The sequence below is a fragment of the Dendropsophus ebraccatus genome, chromosome 1 (assembly GCF_027789765.1).
Source record: "Dendropsophus ebraccatus isolate aDenEbr1 chromosome 1, aDenEbr1.pat, whole genome shotgun sequence".
NCBI lineage: Eukaryota > Metazoa > Chordata > Amphibia > Anura > Hylidae > Dendropsophus > Dendropsophus ebraccatus.
In genome coordinates this window covers 4408572-4431428 of record NC_091454.1, presented here as the reverse complement: position 1 = coordinate 4431428, position 22857 = coordinate 4408572, and the positions used below count along the sequence as shown (strand labels likewise).

Genomic DNA, 22857 nt, shown 5'->3' with positions numbered 1-22857 from the left:
CTGCTGCTCTGGAGGGGGTGCAGTCTGGTGAGGGGGGGCATAATCCTACCTATCACTGATACTGCTGCTCTGGAGGGGGTGCAGTCTGGTGAGGGGGGGCATAATCCTACCTATCACTGATACTGCTGCTCCGGAGGGGGTGCAGTGTGGTGAGGGGGGGCATAATCCTACCTATAACTGATACTACTGCTGCTGCTCTGGAGGGGGTGCAGTCTGGTGAGGGGGTATTATCCTACCTATCACTGATACTGCTGCTCCGGCGGGGGGGCCGTCTGGTGAGGGGGTATTATCCTACCTATCACTGATACTACTGCTGCTGCTCCGGAGGGGGTGCAGTCTGGTGAGGGGGTATTATCCTACCTATAACTGATACTACTGCTCCGGAGGGGGTGCAGTCTGGTGAGGGGGGGCATAATCCTACCTATCACTGATACTACTGCTCCGGAGGGGGTGCAGTCTGGTGAGGGGGTATTATCCTACCTATAACTGATACTACTGCTCCGGAGGGGGTGCAGTCTGGTGAGGGGGGCATTATCCTACCTATCACTGATACTACTGCTCCGGAGGGGGTGCAGTCTGGTGAGGGGGTATTATCCTACCTATTACAGATACTGCTGCTCCGGAGGGGGTGCAGTCTGGTGAGGGGGGGCATAATCCTACCTATAACTGATACTACTGCTGCTGCTCTGGAGGGGGTGCCGTCTGGTGAGGGGGTATTATCCTACCTATCACTGATACTGCTGCTCCGGAGGGGGTGCAGTCTGGTGAGGGGGGGCATAATCCTACCTATAACTGATACTACTGCTGCTGCTCTGGAGGGGGTGCAGTCTGGTGAGGGGGTATTATCCTACCTATCACTGATACTGCTGCTCCGGAGGGGGTGCAGTCTGGTGAGGGGGTATTATCCTACCTATCACTGATACTACTGCTGCTGCTCTGGAGGGGGTGCAGTCTGGTGAGGGGGGGCATAATCCTACCTATCACTGATACTGCTGCTCTGGAGGGGGTGCAGTCTGGTGAGGGGGGGCATAATCCTACCTATCACTGATACTGCTGCTCCGGAGGGGGTGCAGTCTGGTGAGGGGGGGCATAATCCTACCTATAACTGATACTACTGCTGCTGCTCTGGAGGGGGTGCAGTCTGGTGAGGGGGTATTATCCTACCTATCACTGATACTGCTGCTCCGGAGGGGGTGCAGTCTGGTGAGGGGGTATTATCCTACCTATCACTGATACTACTGCTGCTGCTCCGGAGGGGGTGCAGTCTGGTGAGGGGGTATTATCCTACCTATCACTGATACTGCTGCTCCAGAGGGGGTGCAGTCTGGTGAGGGGGGGCATAATCCTACCTATAACTGATACTACTGCTGCTGCTCTGGAGGGGGTGCAGTCTGGTGAGGGGGTATTATCCTACCTATCACTGATACTGCTGCTCCGGAGGGGGTGCAGTCTGGTGAGGGGGTATTATCCTACCTATCACTGATACTACTGCTGCTGCTCCGGAGGGGGTGCAGTCTGGTGAGGGGGTATTATCCTACCTATCACTGATACTGCTGCTCCAGAGGGGGTGCAGTCTGGTGAGGGGGGCATTATCCCACTTGTGTCTGTGTCTGCTGCTTATATCTTTATTTTTGAGTCGGTACACGCGGCCACGTCATCAGCTGCTCAGCTGCGATTGGCTGAACACAGTTATGCTCAGCCAATCGCGGCTGAGCTTCGGATGACGCTGCAGAGGGCGGCCGGCACTCGGGAAGATCCGCCGGCCGCCCGAAGAAGACGTCACTGCTGAGGATCGGAGACCGTGGTCGGCACGTGACAGGTATGTATAGCGCAAAGTTGTATAACTTTGTAATGTGTGTTATTCTGTGAATAATTGTTTTGCGCCGGACAACCCCTTTAAGAAGAAGTTCACACTCTGGAGGTCCCAGTTGTGCAGGAGATCCGTGAGGCTGGGGCGCTGATCAGCTGAGTCAGGATTCTCACATCAAAGATGATAGGAGTTGTATTAGAGGTAGCAGTAAGACAAATCAATGGATAATGTGTTTCTAAGGGAATCCTCAATAGATCTGATGATCTCATCTGATGAAACCCGTCATCCATTGATTAAAGTCTTACTGTTATATCTACTACAACACCTATCATCTGTGATGTGAGAATCCTCAGCTGATCAGAGCCCAAGCCTCACGGATCTCCGGCATAACTGGACCTCCAGAGTGTGAACTTCTCATCACATACATACAGTATACATATATACACAAATAGTCATACTGCAGACATACATACTGTATACATATATACACAAATAGACATACTGCAGCCATACACACGGTATACATATATACACAAATAGACATACTGCAGACATACATACTGTATACATATATACACAAATAGACATACTGCAGACATACACACGGTATACATATATACACAAATAGTCATACTGCAGACATACACACAGTATACATATATACACAGACATACTGCAGACATACACACTGTATACATATATACACAAATAGACATACTGCAGACATACACACGGTATACATATATACACAAATAGTCATACTGCAGACATACACACGGTATACATATATACACAAATAGTCATACTGCACATACACACTGTATACATATATACACAAATAGACATACTGCAGACATACATACTGTATACATATATACACAAATAGACATACTGCAGCCATACACACTGTATACATATATACACAAATAGTCATACTGCAGACATACACACGGTATACATATATACACAAATAGACATACTGCAGCCATACACACTGTATACATATATACACAAATAGTCATACTGCAGACATACACACGGTATACATATATACACAAATAGACCTACTGCAGCCATACATACAGTATACATATATACACAAATAGACATACTGCAGACATACATACAGTATACATATATACACAAATAGACATACTGCAGACATACATACAGTATACATATATACACAAATAGACATACTGCAGCCATACACACTGTATACATATATACACAAATAGACATACTGCAGACATACACACGGTATACATATATACACAAATAGACATACTGCAGACATACATACAGTATACATATATACACAAATAGACATACTGCAGACATACATACAGTATACATATATACACAAATAGACATACTGCAGACATACATACAGTATACATATATACACAAATAGACATACTGCAGACATATATACTGTATACATATATACACAAATAGACATACTGCACATACACACTGTATACATATATACACAAATAGACATACTGCAGACATACACACTGTATACATATATACACAAATAGACATACTGCAGACATACACACTGTATACATATATACACAAATAGACATACTGCAGCCATACACACTGTATACATATATACACAAATAGACATACTGTAGACATACACACGGTATACATATATACACAAATAGACATACTGCAGACATACACACGGTATATATATATACACAAATAGACATACTGCAGCCATACACACTGTATACATATATACACAAATAGACATACTGCAGACATACACACTGTATACATATATACACAAATAGACATACTGCAGACATACACACTGTATACATATATACACAAATAGACATACTGCAGACATACATACTGTATACATATATACACAAATAGACATACTGCAGACATACACACTGTATACATATATACACAAATAGACATACTGCAGACATAAACACTGTATACATATATACACAAATAGACATACTGCAGCCATACACACTGTATACATATATACACAAATAGACATACTGCAGACATACATACAGTATACATATATACACAGACATACTGCAGACATACACACTGTATACATATATACACAAATAGACATACTGCAGACATACACACTGTATACATATATACACAGACATACTGCAGACATACACACTGTATACATATATACACAAATAGACATACTGCAGACATACACACTGTATAGATATATACACAGACATACTGCAGACATACACGCTGTATACATATATACACAAATAGACATACTGCAGACATACACAAACATGCAGACACAACACACCTTACATATATACATCTAATCATACTAACACACACAGACTCACCAACATGGATACACAGATACAAAAGCATGCAGATTACACATATAAACCATCTATAGAACTACATTACATAATATATACACTATATACATGATAGAAAACACACACACACACACACACACATATATCACTCACATGCATAAACACATGACACATGTACAGACACACACTGATGACAGATAGACAAGTATATACACACACACTTACATGTTCAGCAGGGCAGGAGGCTTCAGTCTTCTTGTCTCCATCTTCTCTTCTCCCAGCCAGGCCGGGCAGCCTGCAGCCTCTCCCCATCTCCTGTGCACCGACTGCACACACAGCAACAGGAGAGTCACATGATTGCAGAGGGGAGGGGGGATGGAGGAGGCCCTGCTGCTGCTGCTGCCGCTCTCCTGACAGGCAGGAAGAGGTCAGCGCTGAGGCCCAGAGCTGATGTAAGGAGCCAGGTGAGCAGGGGGGAGGGGAGGGCCCATGATTATACAAAGGACGGGCCCTGATGCCGTGCTGAACTCACCCCAGCAATGTGGGAGCCAGCAGGGGGCCCCTTGAGCTCCCGACACTAGGCAGCTTCCAAACGGGAGGCCCCTCTCTGGCTTAGGGGAAGGGCCCTGCAAGAGGGAGGAGGGGGTGGGGCCCACCGGGGGATCCCCCGGCTCCCCGGTGGCCCAGTCCGACCCTGGGTGTATGTACTGTGTATGTATGGTGTATGTACGGTGTATGTACGGTGTATGTACGGTGTATGTACTGTGTATGTACGGTGTATGTACTGTGTATGTACGGTGTATGTACGGTGTATGTACTGTGTATGTACGGTGTATGTACGGTGTATGTACTGTGTATGTACGGTGTATGTACGGTGTATGTACTGTGTATGTACTGTGTATGTACGATGTATGTACGGTGTATGTACGGTGTATGTACTGTGTATGTACGGTGTATGTACGGTGTATGTACTGTGTATGTACGGTGTATGTACTGTGTATGTACTGTGTATGTACGGTGTATGTACGGTGTATGTACGGTGTATGTACTGTGTATGTACTGTGTATGTACGATGTATGTACGGTGTATGTACGGTGTATGTACGGTGTATGTACGGTGTATGTACGGTGTATGTACTGTGTATGTACGGTGTATGTACGGTGTATGTACGGTGTATGTACGGTGTATGATAGAATTAATAAATCCCTGATAACTGATCACTCTGATATCTGTGTAGTACATCATTCAGTCTCTACCAATCACAATTTATGTCATAACTACTTCATGAAGACAAACCTATAAAAATAAACTATAGACACGGCTGTATGATCTCTATAGACGTGACTGGATGATCTCTATAGACGTGGCTGGATGATCTCTATAGACGTGGCTGGATGATCTCTATAGACGTGGCTGGATGATCTCTATAGACGTGACTGGATGATCTCTATAGACGTGACTGGATGATCTCTATAGACGTGACTGGATGATCCCTATAGACGTGGCTGGATGATCTCTATAGACGTGACTGGATGATCTCTATAGACATGGCTGGATGATCCCTATAGACGTGGCTGGATGATCTCTATAGACGTGACTGGATGATCTCTATAGACGTGACTGGATGATCTCTATAGACGTGACTGGATGATCTCTATAGACGTGACTGGATGATCTCTATAGACATGGCTGGATGATCCCTATAGACGTGACTGGATGATCTCTATAGACGTGACTGGATGATCTCTATAGACGTGACTGGATGATCTCTATAGACATGGCTGGATGATCTCTATAGACGTGGCTGGATGATCTCTATAGACGTGACTGGATGATCTCTATAGACGTGACTGGATGATCCCTATAGACGTGGCTGGATGATCTCTATAGACGTGACTGGATGATCTCTATAGACATGGCTGGATGATCTCTATAGACGTGGATGGATGATCTCTATAGACGTGGCTGGATGATCTCTATAGACGTGACTGGATGATCTCTATAGACGTGGCTGGATGATCTCTATAGACGTGGCTGGATGATCTCTATAGACGTGACTGGATGATCTCTATAGACGTGGCTGGATGATCTCTATAGACGTGGCTGGATGATCTCTATAGACGTGACTGGATGATCTCTATAGACGTGGCTGGATGATCTCTATAGACGTGGCTGGATGATCTCTATAGACGTGGGTGGATGATCTCTATAGACGTGGCTGGATGATCTCTATAGACGTGGCTGGATGATCTCTATAGACGTGGCTGGATGATCTCTATAGACATGGCTGGATGATCTCTATAGACATGGCTGGATGATCTCTATAGACATGGCTGGATGATCTCTATAGACATGGTGGATGATCACATACTTATCACGGTGGTCCGGAGTGGAGTTGTGACCCACCTGAACTATCGGTACCGCCGCCCACAGAAAGGGGAGATGACCCAAGGATGGAGTAGTGACTGTGTAGGTGCCGGAACAATAATCACTGGGTCCCGTTACCATTAATAAAACCTTCTTTACTTGTGAGAATACTTTGTAGAGTAGTTGATCATAGACATCTGGTTTGGTTAGACACAATCTGCGTCTAGGGCCTTAGGAGCAGAAGAGCTGAGCTGACTTGGTTGTGTGCTGAGAAGTAGAGTGAGCTCAGATTTCCGAGACTATTATGCAGGCTTCTACTCTATTGACACCTCTAATCCGAACACCTTGAGTGCAGGGTTTTGGGAACGGATACAGAGGTATTTGTCGAGCTCGGGGATGCCCAGACTGGAGGGGGATGCACTGGAGGGTCCCGAGTGGCTGGTAACTTCGGAGGAACTCTCCTTAGCCATTAAGAATGCCCAAACCGGGAAAGCACCAGGCCCTGATGGTTTTTCTCTCTTTTACTATAAAACTTTTTTAAAACTCCTCAGTCCCCATTTCTTTAATGTGTTTAATGCGGTTTCTGACTCTGGGGAGTTACCCACAGGCACTACTGCGCACATTACGGTTATTCCAAAGGAAGGCAAGGACCAACGGTAAGGTTACCAACTGGCGAGTGCAGGTCCCTGGGGAAGCCTACTACCACTCTGATCCCCATGACAAGTGCCCCAGCAGTAACTACACATCACCTCTTGCATTTGACGTCTTGCACCCCCGGGTGACCACAGCTGGAGTTTCAGCTATAAGTTATACTAGTTCTCTGACACAGGTTGTGGTAAATCTGGCAGGCGCTTTGGCTATGGCCAGAAGAACAAATAAACCCTTCCATTTCAGAGAGAGTCAAACTGTAATTTTTTGGTTTCATATTTTAGGCTAAGTTCTGCCCTCTGTCACTCCTGGTGTAAAGGTAGAAAATCCCGGGCTTCACATAATAAATATAGACTTTTTGACCCTAAGCTCTATGCAAATGCAGCAAAAGTGTCGGAATTCCCCGCGGCGGAATGCCGCCAGCCTCCCTGCCATAATGACAGTCCATGGGAGGCTTGCGCACCTCCTCTCTCCGCGCTGAAGAATGAACATATTCCGCCACTTTTGCTCCGTGTGCACAGAGCCTTAAATAATGGGGTACAGGGCTGATACCTCCTCATGTGCATCGGTTGCTATTTGTTGCATTACTTTACCTTTTTTGTGGATTCTGTTGATTCTTGATTTTCTGGAGTCTCCTCCTCTATATCTGGACTGGAGACATCTTTAACGTGACTTTTCCTCGAGGTTGATGGACGACCCTGCAATAATAATCATTATCACAATATGGAGAGAGATTTACAATGTACAGATCCAGATCCAGGAGACCGTGTGACGTTAGTCGCTGACAAATAATAAGACTCCTGACGTTTACCTGGACTTGTATCATGGATTGTTGTAGAGGAAAATTAATCCTGCTTAGCTTGGCCAACCTCTCATCTCTATACATGACCTTCTGTCATCTGCAGTGGTGATTCAACCAGCCTGTCCACATACTGTGGTGTCCCACCACGGGTGTTTTGTGTCTTTCCTTTGCAAAAAGCTTCTCACTGTAGGTTAAGTGGTGATGAAGGTACTTCTGCAGTTTCACCACTAGATGTCAGTATCTTTTATATGGATATGTATTTCTATGAGTTGCACAGCTATAGGTCCTAATGGGTTAATGTTTTCTATGTACCATGTGCTCTTATTGACCAATGGGAGGTGCTTTCTACTTCTGACCTATTATCTTTCTTCTTTCTTTTGCACGCACACATCCCCACCACTTACAGAGTAGATTACTTAGTCCCTGTAGAAAGTTGTTATTTGAAGGCGGAAGTAAGTTCAGCTCTAGTTGTATTCTCCTGGGAGAAGACACACAGAGCAAACGTCCCAGCTGTAGCCAAGCCAGGGCTTGGCTTATGCCAGGACACTTGTCCGGGACAGAGTTCAGAGATTCTAGTCTACGACACGAGTATGTTTAGATGCAGCTAGAGACAACAATTTTTTTTTTTACTACCACTTCTACTATATCTATTATGCAGTGCTAAGCACTTTAAGGGAGAAGAGTCAAGGAACATCCTAGCCCACGCCTTGAACCAGTCTAAAAGGTGCAGGGCAGTATCCTAAGAACCAGAGGAACAAGCCTGGATGAGACAAAGCTACCAAAGGAAGGTCTACGTATCTGTTAAGGTTACACTTTGATGTTGATCTGACGCTATGGAGCCAGATCCTTCCAGGATGGATGGTTCCCAATTGATGGCTAGAGCTAGCAACCTGCAGTATTACCAACTCGTCACTTATAAATCACAGACACAGATAAGACAATGTATCAGGATTATAAGCCTGGGTATAATGGCCACGTTTTATTATGGTAATCAAATTTTACAGTCAGATAAAATATCAGGTGTTAACAAATGCTAATAAGACATAGATGAAGCGGTACTAGTGATTTAGTTATTCATTATTATTAATCAAAAAATGTCAAAAAGTTTAGAAGAATACATTCTCTGCAAAGATACTTTCACATTATTCCCACTGTCAGTCAGCTTTCCTCTGAGAATGTCCTTGAACGCTGATAAACATGTCTCTGAGTGAAATAGTTCTTGAAACAAAACATTCTTTCTAGTGTCATATCAGAAGTTTTCCAAGGTAAGAAATGTCCCAACTATATGTTAAGCCTATCAGGGACTCTCTACTTTTATGCGCTGGTGCTTCTAATTCAAAGGCCTATATATATATATATATATATATATATATGTAGTCATACAGGTACAAGCAGGTCAAGATCACATCCCCTGGCCTTATCAGTATCCTACCTCGCAGTGTAGGTAACTGGGACACCCCTGGGAGCTTAGCTGCGCCCAGATAACCAGCTGGGGCTTTTATCACCCTATTAGGATGGGTCACTTGAGACTGTAGGGCAGTAGGTGGTCAGACACAGTGTCAGGATGGTATCTTTGCGGAGCGTTATGCGCCCCTCTGCTCGTGCTGTGCGTCCGAAAAGGCGCTGAAATTCTTGTATTCTGTTTGTGTTTTTGTTTGCAGTGTGTGAACACTCGTTTATATGCTCACTTTTGTTGGGAGACACACCTGAATTCACCTGCTGAATTCTGTTTGGCCATGTTATGGTTAATCTGTGTTTTGGTTCTGCTGTGACTGACAGGTCATCCTGCCAGTGGATCTGTTTTGTTCTCAGCTGTCTGGACCAGAGCCCTGGCCTCCTATATAACTAACCTCAGTCTGTGCACCTATTGCTGGTTATTGAGCTTGTCTCTGCCTGCTCCGCCTGCCCCTGACCATATTGCTTGTTTTTTGACTCAGCTTATTGGATTGTGATTTCGTACTGTGCTGCCCAATTGTTGTGACCCGGACTGTCGACTATTCTTCATTGTGTTTTGTCTGTCTGTCTGGTCTTTGTGTCCCACCTAGCTAGTGCAGGAACTGCCGCCCAGTTGCTCACCGCCATCTTAGGGCGGATTGTGGCAAGTAGGTAGGGACAGTGGGCGGGGCTGAGCTTAGGGCTCACTGTCTTGTCTTGTCCTGCTGTCCGGTTCCTGACACACAGTCTATACATGGGTAACTTCTCACTCTAAAGTATTCTCTATGTTCTGGCAGAGTACTGCACTGGGTTAGGACTCCCTCAACAAACACTTCTCCTCTACTCTACTCTCAACTCTTCAGGCACCACTGCAACTACCTCTCTTCTACTCTACTCCTGCAGCACCTCCTCAAGCACAACCAAGTTAGGCACTAAAGTCTGTGTATTGCAAGTGTATTATACTACTAAGAGACTGCACAGTAAAGCTGTTATATCTTTCTATCACTGGCACTCCGTCATTCTTTGTACGCACCAGCACCTATTAACACTAGCCGCACAGCTTGGGTTATTTTCCCTTTTCTGTGGGTGGTGGTACCGACAGTTCGGTTGGGTCATTTGCCACTCAGGACTACCGTGACAAGAGTCCAAGGGACCCATCACAGCCCGGCAGGTCCCTGACCATTTGGGGAACACAACTAGCCACAACACAAAGCAGGTACCAACATCCCACCTGTGTGCTGGACTAGCACTGACACTAACATCACCGGCAGAGCTGTATGACAAAACCAACATAGCACCACCACAGTACGATGACCTACTTGGTGATTCCCCGATAGCTATGGCACACCCCTGCAAAGGCAGCAGATCGCTGCTATCCTGGTCGTTTGTCTTTCAACATGTTGAAAGACAAACAACAGCAACGATCAGCCGACATTGTTCTCTTCTTCTCTTCCCTTCCTCTAAGCTCCTTTCTTTCCATGCTCTCTTCTCCACCACTCACAGGGGACATTACACCTCCTGTAGGAAGTTGACACATGAGGAGAGGAAGCACACACCTAACTAGTCAGCAGTGTATTCGCACATGGGAGACGCAGACACCAGTTTCTTGAAAGCAGCACTTCTACTCACTATGCAGTGTTAGGCTACTCCAGGGGTAAGACAAGTCAGAGATCACCCCAACCCACGCTGAGAACAAGTCTAAAAGTGCAGGACAGTATCCACATAACAAGAGGAACTGATCAGGATAGAGCAAAGTTGCTAGAAGCCTACATACTCTATCTCGCAGCGCAGGTGTAACCAGGTAACTTGGCCACTCTGCTCAACTCAGGTAACAAGGTCTGGTGCTTGTGTCACCCTCATAGAATGGGTCACCTGACACTGGTGGGTAAAAGATGGTATAGCGACAAAGGTCGAAACATGGGCACAAGTAAACTTCTATTTTCAAGTCTTCAGTATTCTATGACTTCTTCTTCTTCTAAAGTTTCGGCAGAGCACACTTCTACCCTGGGTTGGGACTCTCAGCACACACTCCTCTCCTCTACGCTGAACTCTCAGTACAAACTCCTCTCTACTGCTCTTAGCTCTATTACTCTAAAGGTCCTCAGTACAGCTCCTGTCTTGTCACATCTACCGTCTGCTATCAGCTATTGTATAACGCATTTCTACAGTAAAGAAGATCTATTTATGGTAACGGGACTCAGTGATTATTGTTCCGGCACTTACACAGCAGAGACCACATCCTTGGGTCATCTCCCCTTTCTGTGGGTGGCGGTATCGATAGTCCGGGTGGGTCACAACTCCACTCCGCACCACCGTGATAAGAACCCCCTCACAGCCTGGCAAGTCACCAACCACAGGGGAAAGGGTATAGCCAGCCTATCTAAACTAAAAGCAGGTGTGCCACCATACCTGTGTGCTCTACTGGCACTGGCGCCACAACAATTTACCATCAGGCTGAGCTATACTCCGACCAACCACCACAGAAGTGGCGTCACACCTTACCACCTAGCAAGTGACCGGTCGAGCGTACTCCACACAGGTACACGACTACTCTAGCTCCAGGTACACGACTACTCCAGCTGCAAAATCATTGCATTGCATGCACCTTATTTTAAAAAGGGGACCTGCTTGTTCCCGAAACGCGTCAATTTCTGTGCTTTTTATGAATAAATTGCATCTTTATTCTATCTGGCAACTCTTGGATGTCTTTTCCTTGTGCAGCGCTGAGTAAGTACCCTGTTTTTTATTTTATTTTTTTCACTATTTGTCTTCCACGGGCCCCGTAGCTGGGAGCATCCCGTTTGTGGTACAATCAGCTTCAGCAGCCCTCCTGCATCCTAGCCACTGGAAACCTCCTGCCACTCCACGGACCACCGTCGTTCTGGTACCCCCACGAACAGTGAGGGGTTATACGCATAAAGCCCAAGGGGCAAAAAGGTGAGCAGCCTATTATTCTTCAATAATCGTCCCTTGTTTGATAGTATTACACAAGGCGCCGGGCCCTCTTTTTTCTTCTCTTTTTACAACTGATGGATTGGCTGCTAAGACAGTAGGAAGTCCAGCACTTTGGAGTAAAAACTTTGCAACGTTCTTTGTTTCACATGGAGTTATACAGAAGAACAGACAGCACAACTTCTGAGAGGCAAGCGTCACCGAAACGCGTCACCCAGGGCTTCTGTCTGCTCCTCTGTATTATCCCATGTAAATTAAAGAAAGTTGTAAAGTTTTCACTCCATCCAAGGTGCTGGACTTTGTTTTTGCTTTTACATGGACCGATTATCGGGTGATTGAGCGTTCCTAGGAATTGTGTAAACGGCCTTAAATACAGAGCCCTCTAGGTCTTGCAATGGCAGGAGGGTAGCTGACCATGAGATGGAAGAAGCTGCCACCAAAGCATGGAGGAGGGTAGCTGACCACGAGATGGAAGAAGCTGCCGCCATAGCATGGAGGAGGGGAGCTGACCACGAGATGGAAGAAGCTGCCACCAAAGCATGGAGGAGGGTAGCTGACCATGAGATGGAAGAAGCTGCCGCCATAGCATGGAGAAGGGGAGCTGACCATGAGCTGGAAGCAGCTGGAGGCATAGCATGGAGGAGGGGAGATGACCACGAGATGGAAGAAGCTGCCACCAAAGCATGGAGGAGGGGAGCTGACCATGAGATGGAAGAAGCTGCCGCCATAGCATGGAGAAGGGGAGCTGACCACGAGATGGAAGAAGCTGCCGCCATAGCATGGAGGAGGGGAGCTGACCATGAGATGGAAGAAGCTGCCGCCATAGCATGGAGGAGGGGAGCTGACCACGAGATGGAAAAAGCTGCCGCCATAGCATGGAGAAGGGGAGCTGACCACGAGATGGAAGAAGCTGCCGCCATAGCATGGAGAAGGGGAGCTGACCATGAGCTGGAAGCAGCTGGAGGCATAGCATGGAGGAGGGGAGCTGACCACGAGATGGAAGAAGCTGCCGCCATAGCATGGAGAAGGGGAGCTGACTACAAGATGGAAGAAGCTGCCGCCATAGCATGGAGAAGGGGAGCTGACCACGAGATGGAAGAAGCTGCCGCCATAGCATGGAGAAGGGGAGCTGACCACGAGATGGAAGAAGCTGCCGCCATAGCATGGAGAAGGGGAGCTGACCAAGAGATGGAAGAAGCTGCCGCCATAGCATGGAGGAGGGGAGCTGACCACAAGATGGAAGAAGCTGCCGCCATAGCATGGAGAAGGGGACCTGACCACGAGATGGAAAAAGCTGCCGCCATAGCATGGAGGAGGGGAGCTGACCACAAGATGGAAGAAGCTGCCGCCATAGCATGGAGAAGGGGACCTGACCACGAGATGGAAAAAGCTGCCGGCACAGCATAAAGGAGGGAAGCTGACCACGAGATGGAAGCAGCTGCCGCCATAGCATGGAGGAGGGGAGCTGACCACGAGATGGAAGCAGCTGCCGCCATAGCATGGAGGAGGGGAGCTGACAAGATGGAAGAAGCTGCCACCATAGCATGGAGGAGGGGAGCTGACCACGAGATTGAAGAAGCTGCCGCCATAGCATGGAGAAGGGGAGCTGACCACGAGATTGAAGAAGCTGCCGCCATAGCATGGAGAAGGGGAGCTGACCACAAGATGGAAAAAGCTGCCGCCATAGCATGGAGAAGGGAAGCTGACCACGAGATGGAAGAGGCTGTCGCCATAGCATGGAGGAGGGGAGCTGACCACGAGATTGAAGAAGCTGCCGCCATAGCATGGAGAAGGGGAGCTGACCACGAGATGGAAGAGGCTGCCGCCATAGCATGGAGAAGGGGAGCTGACCACAAGATGGAAGAAGCTGCCGCCATAGCATGGAGAAGGGGAGCTGACCACGAGATTGACGAAGCTGCCGCCATAGCATGGAGAAGGGGAGCTGACCACGAGATGGAAGAAGCTGCCGCCATAGCATGGAGGAGGGGAGCTGACCACGAGATGGAAGAAGCTGCCGGCACAGCATGATGACCACAGGAGAGCGGGGAACAGTGGCGGTACAAAGACGCCATCATGTTATAACACAGAACATCTTACCTTTCCTGCTGAAGAGGATTTTGCTCTTTTTGATGGAGTCACTTTTGCCTTATTCTGTTGGTAACAAAGTTCATGATATGAATGGTCTGGTACCTGTACTGGTCAGGCATGATGCATCATATTAATAGGGTACAAGTAAAGGTCATAACATGTCCCACAGCACAGTCCTCTCTCAGAGGTCACTGGTGGCGGGGAGCAGCGGAAGATGATAGCTGAGCAGTGACGGCAGCGCAGGGGATTCCCCTCAATATGAAGGGTGTTCCCCAGAGAGGCAGGAGCGGGTGGCTGTTTAAACTTGCTGCGCTGCTCCTGATTCTCTCAGCTGTGGGGACACCCTGTAAAGAAGCAGGGATCCCCATTATAATAAGGGGAGTCCCTGCAGCTGAGAGAAGTAGGAGCAGCGCAGCAAGTTTAAATGTCTGCCCGCTCTTGCCTCTCTCTCTGTTGCGGGGAACACGGAGCGAGGATTCCCATCATAATGACGGCAATTCCCGCTCTTTACAGTAAGTAGTGATGCACGGCTACTTACTGCTAGTTATTACGCTCTATGTGCCGGGATCTCTGCCGCTGATACATGGGGTGCAAAAAAACAATTATTAACATTGTTCCCTATGGCCCTATGGGAACTTACAGCTCGCTTCTAGAACAGCCTTCTAGAACCGATTATGTTCCAGAACTGAGGTACCACTTGTATATACTTTTCCCCCAAACCATCAGAACACAATGAGTGGCCTATAAGTCTCCACTCTATAACTTCTGTAAATTCATAAGAATATTTTACCTCTTCTTCAATTTTTGCCGCCAAATCAGCCAACCAATTCCTCTTTGTACCAGGAGGCTCCTGCGGGGGATAGAGATGAGAGTATTAGGACCCTGTGATGCCATAACTCATACAGCATTGCTCCCTATGGACATTACCATATCAGTATAATATTCCGACAGGACGTTCCCTCTGCCCTACTGCTTTATATAGGCTATGTATAGGCTTTATATAAGTCCTATCTTTTATACTCTATGGGGCAGGTTTATACTTATATGCCAGGGCCCCGTCCCATTCACCCTACAAGACTTACTAAGAGTCGCACACCTCAGCCGATCAGTAGACCTGCTCTCGTAGGTTCATTTACATTTAGGCTGCGATCACACAACGGGGCTGATTTGTGGTGGTCGTTGTTTTGCAGTACTAGTTGGCTGTTGATGTTATTGCCAGTGCTAGTCCAGCACACAGGTGTGATGTTGGTACTTGCTTTGTGTATGGCCGGTTTGTACTGCTCCCCAATGGTCGGTGACCTGCTGGGTTGTCATGGGCCCTTTGGGATCTAGTCACGGTAGTCCTGAGTGGCAATTGACCCACCCGGACTATCGGTAGCGCCACCCACAAAAAGGGGGAAAATAACCTAAGGTGTGCGGCTAGTGTGTATAGGTGCTGGTGCGGAGGGAGAGATGACTAAGTCCCAGTGATGAAAGTAAAACAGCTTCACTGTCCAGTCTCTGAATAGTATAAAACACCTTTGCAGAAATGGATAATCTTTGTACAGACTTTAGTGCTTAAACTAGTTTGTGCCACGGAGATACTTGAATAAGTAAAAGTAGAGGTAGTTGTAGAGGTGCTGGAAGAGCTTAGAGTACAGGAGATGAGTTTGTCAAGGAAGTCCCAACCCAAAGTAGTTCTGTGCTCTGCCGAAACTTTAGGAGAATACTTGAGCTTGAGAGTGCTACTTATTATACCCATGTATAAACTATAGTATGACCGCCTTCTGCCCTACAGAGTCGAGGTATCCATCCTAATAGGGTGATACAAGCCCCAGCCTTGGTTATCTGGGTGAAGCTTAGTGTCCGAGGCTTCCTGGTTACCTGCACTGCTCCATAGAATACGTAGACCCTCTGGTAGCTTTGTCCTATCCAGGCTCCTTCCTCTTGTATAGTAGGATATTGCCCTGCACCTTTTAGACTGGTTCATGGCATGGGCTTGGATGTTTTTAGACTCTTCTCCCTTTGTAGTGTCTAGCGCTGCATATTAGATATAGTAGGAATACTGGAAAAACTGAGTGTCTCAGCTCTTTTGGACGTTATAGATATGCTGACAATAACATTTTTCTTCTATCTGTTTCTATTTTCTGCTTGTAATTTTGGAGCAGCCATCTTGCCTAAATAGTTTTTAAAAGCATTTAGTGACATGCTTTACAGCAAGCCTCAACGGCATAGGCACAATGACATTTCTAGACCCTATTCTTTGTTTGGGGCAGGTTTGTAAGCATGCTGTGTGACCTATGCAGAGGAGGCTGTCCTCTGTATCATGGTGTCACTATAATGCTCTGGAGCTGGTGTAGATTTCGGTGTCTGCCATGCGGCAGCCTCAGATTCGCCAGACTTACTGACAGGCGCGCTCTGCTGAGCCTATAGAATACTATCCCGTTTTTACCCCCTCAGGGGCCCTACGATGTACAGAGATCTGGCCAGCACTCGCTCACATTTGTTTCTTCATGGACACAATGCTATTGGCACCTAATTCAGACATCACTGTACGAGGTCTCGGACTTTGGCTACAATGACCCCTGACTTGGCTCCCCTTGAATATGTGATGGTCGATCTCCATCTTACAGTGAGGTGCAGCCAGTACGCCGTGTTCTGCCCCATACTATGTCACTCTCTGTGGATGATTGTACCTGTGGTGCGGGATGACGGGCGCCCTCATTCTCTGCCACGTCTGAGGTTGTTGGTACGTTACATAATTCCTATGAGAGACAAGAAATGTGACGAGTAAAAGTCCTAAAGACGCGACAATCTGCGATGGTCACAACCTGCGATGGTGACAACTACTGCAATCTCTGAGGACATTAAAGCTCAGTATGTTATGTGTGATACATTATCTTCCATGTCACTGAACCCCACAGCCCCATCCGGGAGCACAGGACCCCGCAGCCCCGACCGGGAGCACTGAAACCTGCGGCCACGCACAGGAGCACTGAACCCCGCAGCCCCAGCCGGGAGCACTGGACCCCACAGCCCCAGCCGGGAGCACTGGACCCCACAGCCCCGAACAGGAGCACTGGACCCCACAGCCCCGAACGGGAGCACTGGACCCCACAGCCCCAGCCGGGAGTACTGGACCCCACAGCCCCGACCGGGAGCACTGGACCCCACAGCCCCGACCGGGAGCACTGGACCCCACAGCCCCAGCCGGGAGCACTGGACCCCACAGCCCCGACCGGGAGCACTGGACCCCACAGCCCCAGCCGGGAGCACTGGACCCCACAGCCCCAGCCGGGAGCACTGGACCCCACAGCCCCAGCCGGGAGCACTGGACCCCACAGCCCCAGCCGGGAGCACTGGACCCCACAGCCCCGACCGGGAGCACTGGACCCCACAGCCCCAGCCGGGAGCACTGGACCCCACAGCCCCAGCCGGGAAAACTGGACCTCACAGCCCCCCTGGGAGCACTGGACCCCACAGCCCCAGCCGGGAATACTGGACCCCACAGCCCCAGCCGGGAAAACTGGACCCCACAGCCCCGCCGGGAGCACTGGACCCCACAGCCCCGGCCGGGAGCACTGGACCCCACAGCCCCGACCGGGAACACTGGACCCCACAGCCCCGACCGGGAGCACTGGACCCCACAGCCCCGCTGGGAGCACTGGACCCCACAGCCCCGACCGGGAGCACTGGACCCCACAGCCCCAGCCGGGAGCACTGGACCCCACAGCCCCAGCTGGGAGCACTGGGCCCCACAGCCCCGAACGGGAGCACTGGCCCCACAGCCCCGAACGGGAGCACTGGACCCCACAGCCCGACCGGGAGCACTGGACCCCACAGCCCCGGCCGGGAGCACTGGACCCCACAGCCCCGACCGGGAGCACTGGACCCCACTGCCCCGACCGGGAGCACTGGACCCCACAGCCCCAGCCGGGAGCACTGGACCCCACAGCCACGACCGGGAGCACTGGACCCCACAGCTCCAGCCGGGAGCACTGGACCCACAGCCCCGACTGGGAGCACTGGGCCCCACAGCCCCGAACGGGAGCACTGGACCCCACAGCCCCGACCGGGAGCACTGGACCCCACAGCCCCGACTGGGAGCACTGAACCCCGCAGCCCCGACCGGGAGCACTGGACCCCACAGCCCCGACCGGGAGCACTGGACCCCACAGCCCCAGCCGGGAGCACTGGACCCCACAGCCCCGACCGGGAGCACTGGACCCCACAGCCCCAGCCGGGAGCACTGGACCCCACAGCCCCAGCCGGGAGCACTGGACCCCACAGCCCCAGCCGGGAGCACTGGACCCCACAGCCCCAGCCGGGAGCACTGGACCCCACAGCCCCGACCGGGAGCACTGGACCCCACAGCCCCAGCCGGGAGCACTGGACCCCACAGCCCCAGCCGGGAAAACTGGACCCCACAGCCCCCCTGGGAGCACTGGACCCCACAGCCCCAACCGGGAGTACTGGACCCCACAGCCCCAGCCGGGAAAACTGGACCCCACAGCCCCGCCGGGAGCACTGGACCCCACAGCCCCGGCCGGGAGCACTGGACCCCACAGCCCCGACCGGGAACACTGGACCCCACAGCCCCGACCGGGAGCACTGGACCCCACAGCCCCGCCGGGAGCACTGGACCCCACAGCCCCGACTGGGAGCACTGGACCCCACAGCCCCAGCCGGGAGCACTGGACCCCACAGCCCCAGCTGGGAGCACTGGGCCCCACAGCACCGAACGGGAGCACTGGCCCCACAGCCCCGAACGGGAGCACTGGACCCCACAGCCCGACCGGGAGCACTGGACCCCACAGCCCCGGCCAGGAGCACTGGACCCCACAGCCCCGACCGGGAGCACTGGACCCCACTGCCCCGACCGGGAGCACTGGACCCCACAGCCCCAGCCGGGAGCACTGGACCCCACAGCCACGACCGGGAGCACTGGACCCCACAGCTCCAGCCGGGAGCACTGGACCCACAGCCCCGACTGGGAGCACTGGACCCCACAGCCCCGAACGGGAGCACTGGACCCCACAGCCCCGACCGGGAGCACTGGACCCCACAGCCCCGACTGGGAGCACTGAACCCCGCAGCCCCGACCGGGAGCACTGGACCCCACAGCCCCGACTGGGAGCACTGAACCCCGCAGCCCCTGCTGTGAGCACTGAACCCCGAAGTCCCGGACGGGAGCACTGAACTCCGCAGCCCCAGTCGGGAGCACTGGCCCCCGGGCAGCACCGTTACCTGTAGAGGTCTCCGTATCTCGGGTGATGGTTGCTCTGGTTGGGTCGGTTGTTTATGCTCCGGTGGATTCGTCTGGTTCTCTTTATCACAGATAAGACTTGTGCCGCCCTCCTGCAGTATATAGTATATAGGAGAGTTATTGGTCTGGATTACACTGACAATTCTAATAGGAATGAGAGGTAACATGAGGTTCTGTAGAAAGTCTCACCTGTGCATTGTCGCTGCTCTCCGCCATGATGACCGGTGGTCCTGTAATAGTTACAGTATAACATGGTGCAAACCAAAAAAAGAACAAAGGGCTGGACACATCATATAAGTGCACACCACAAATGTAAAGTATCAAAATATGAGTTTTATTGAACAATTAATCAAACACCAGACACATGATTAAAAACATCTAAAAAGTTCCATTAAGGAACACAATAATGATCAAGGTAGACCCACATACATAAATAAAGAGTGGGTCTATACCCTACAGGGGGCTAAATGCACATAATAGTGCAACCATGACCGGAGCTGCCACAAATCACAACGAGTACCAGAAAACAAAGAAAAAAACACATCCATGCATAAGTAATGAAATCAAGAAAAATCAATATAAGAGAATATTACAATGAGTAATTACAGATGATCTCTCAAAATAACGAATACAAGTTCAACAGAAAACAACAATTACCCTGTTGCCCGCGAACAGGCTAGGGCCACAGTAGCAACTCGAAAAATTCAAACGGTCATGGAGTAATCACCCCTGGAAAGTCTCCACGCGTATCGTCACTCTCCGGTGACTTCGTCAGGAGTGAAGATCCAAGTCCGGTGTATTCATATATACTATCACAAATCAATATATTTAAATAAATAATTACTAATAGCTGTAATCTAACGGTCCCATAGTTTACCTGACGGTGTGAGTATGGTGCAGCCCGTCGTCAACATGGCCGCTGGTGGCGTGTGTGTGTCTCCTCTGCGCATGATCAGTCAAAATCAGTGTCGTCACGCGAACATCTTAGTCACGTGTCCGATACGTCATCATGCTGGCGCATGCGCGAGGACTTAGGATAATAGAGCCAACTTAAAGAAGTGGTTAATTCAAAGATAGAGTGTACAGTGGAAACTGGGATCATGACACAAGCAAAATGCGATTAATAAACGAATATATATGTATATGTAAATTCCGGACCCCATGATGTATGGAAAACAAGCCTAAATAAAATGAAACTTATCCACGCACAGCCCAGGGATTTCAGTGTCGTCACGTGATCCATCAGGTCACGTGTCCGATACGTCATGATGCTGGTATATACGCGAAATGAAAATAACTAAGAATAAACCCATACAGATTTAAATAGTGATGGTTAGAAGAAAATCCAGACCATAAGACAAGAACATATGCGCTCCAAACCAAGAGGATGTATAAATCTATATACCAACTATATGTTGTATTGTTCATAAAAAGGGGGGGGTTTTACCCTAATGATATACAAAGATATTCCAATAGATATGGGAAATGACAATACCATACTGCAATACATGAAATTAATATAAAACAAAATACAAAAAATTAAAAATTAAAAATTGAATGCCTCACTCAAATCAATCCGTGATAAAGAAGGGTGAATGTCAATATCACAAAAAAATAAAAGATATATAATAAAATAGAGTAAAATGATAAATGACACTCACCATAGTCGTGCTACATAAATCAATATACTAGTTAATGGAAGATTATATCCAATTATATAAATATAAGCTTTAGCTAATTGTATAATATTTAAATTTTAAATTATTATTAATTCATTTAATTTATATACTAATAATTTATTTATTTATTTATTTATTTTATATACTAATAATTTATTTATTTATTAATCTATCTTTATTAATTAATTTATTATTTGATTTTTATTTTTATTTAACATATAATTTTATTTTATATTTAAAAAAAAAAAAAAAAATTTTATTGTTGCTATAAAAATATATATATATATTACAAGTGTCAAAAATAATAACAAAGTGATAATAATAACCAATACTAACCAAATATCAATACAGTGTCCACCTCATATCATGAAAAAACTATATAGTCAGATCCGATGCGCATAGGATATATCACTGGGAAATCCCCCACGCGGCCAAATGGCCACGTCAGAGAGACCCCAACATAATGACCCCACATGTACAATGCTTAAAACAATACATAACACAAAGTCTTATATTCATTATTGTGGTTTCTCTATCATCAACTGAGACATGACCTAAGAAAAGATATATATTACACTAAAGGTGCACAATATCCAATCCCCAAAGTGATGTCCAAAGGTGATCGGTGGTCCATTTTAATATAGCAAACAAAAGGATGAGGAGAGCAGGGATGCCAAAAATTCTTCTATTCCCTCCGGAGCCATCTTGAATTCATATTAAAGAAGAAAGGGCATGGACAGCTGAAATGGAGCGAAAAAGGTCAGGACACGGGAAAAAAAAAAAAAAAAAAAACCTATGTGACTGTGTATGGATACAAAACGTGTCTGTTGTGTGATATCTAATGGGAAAACTATGTATATGTACAAAACGTGTCTGTTGTGTGATATCTAATGGGAAAACTATGTATATGTACAAAACGTGTCTGTTGTGTGATATCTAATGGGGAAAATTATGTATATGCTAGTGTGCACTACAAACAAAAACCATGTCCAAAAAACTACCATCTTACACTTAGTGAGCAACCAAATATGTGTATGTGCGAATGTGTATGTGAATATTTAAAAAGTGTGTGAAAAAGTAAAATATGTATTCTGAAAAATAAATAAAATTAAATTAAATGAAAAATATATCAAGAGTGTGTGCAAATGAGTATGTGATGATGTGGTGATAGGCCTAATGTCCCCCATCCCTCCCCCCCTCCACTCCATCCAGACCTCCACCCCCCCTTTATTGTACTATATTTGTTTGTTTCCCCCTTTTTTTCCCCCCCCATCCAACCATATAGAGATGATGAATGGACCCCCACCATATGTGTTCTACTCACCCAAGAAACCAGTAAACTGCAATTCTTCATTAAGTCCACAGGGAGTAACTGTCTTCAGATCATAGATCCATTTTGATTCTAGTCTTAGTAATTGATCTCTCACATCACCACCTCTTATGTTTGCCTGTACTTTCTCCAGTCCACAGACTCTAGTGCCATCTATTTT

The 22857-nt window shown here is 48.0% G+C and overlaps 1 protein-coding gene across 1 annotated transcript in view; it reads right to left on the bottom strand.

The window, feature by feature from the left end:
- LOC138771232 (uncharacterized) overlaps positions 1-22857 on the bottom strand; it is a 33206-nt gene that overhangs the window by 6582 nt on the left and 3767 nt on the right. Inside the window, exons 2-7 of the mRNA XM_069950802.1 lie at positions 19878-19918; positions 19670-19780; positions 17119-17187; positions 15234-15293; positions 14453-14506; positions 7761-7865 (exon numbers count right to left, since the gene is read on the bottom strand). Of these exons, the coding sequence (XP_069806903.1) occupies positions 7761-7865; positions 14453-14506; positions 15234-15293; positions 17119-17187; positions 19670-19780; positions 19878-19904 (426 nt within the window). The 5' untranslated portion in view covers positions 19905-19918. The remainder of the gene's footprint in view (positions 1-7760; positions 7866-14452; positions 14507-15233; positions 15294-17118; positions 17188-19669; positions 19781-19877; positions 19919-22857) is intronic.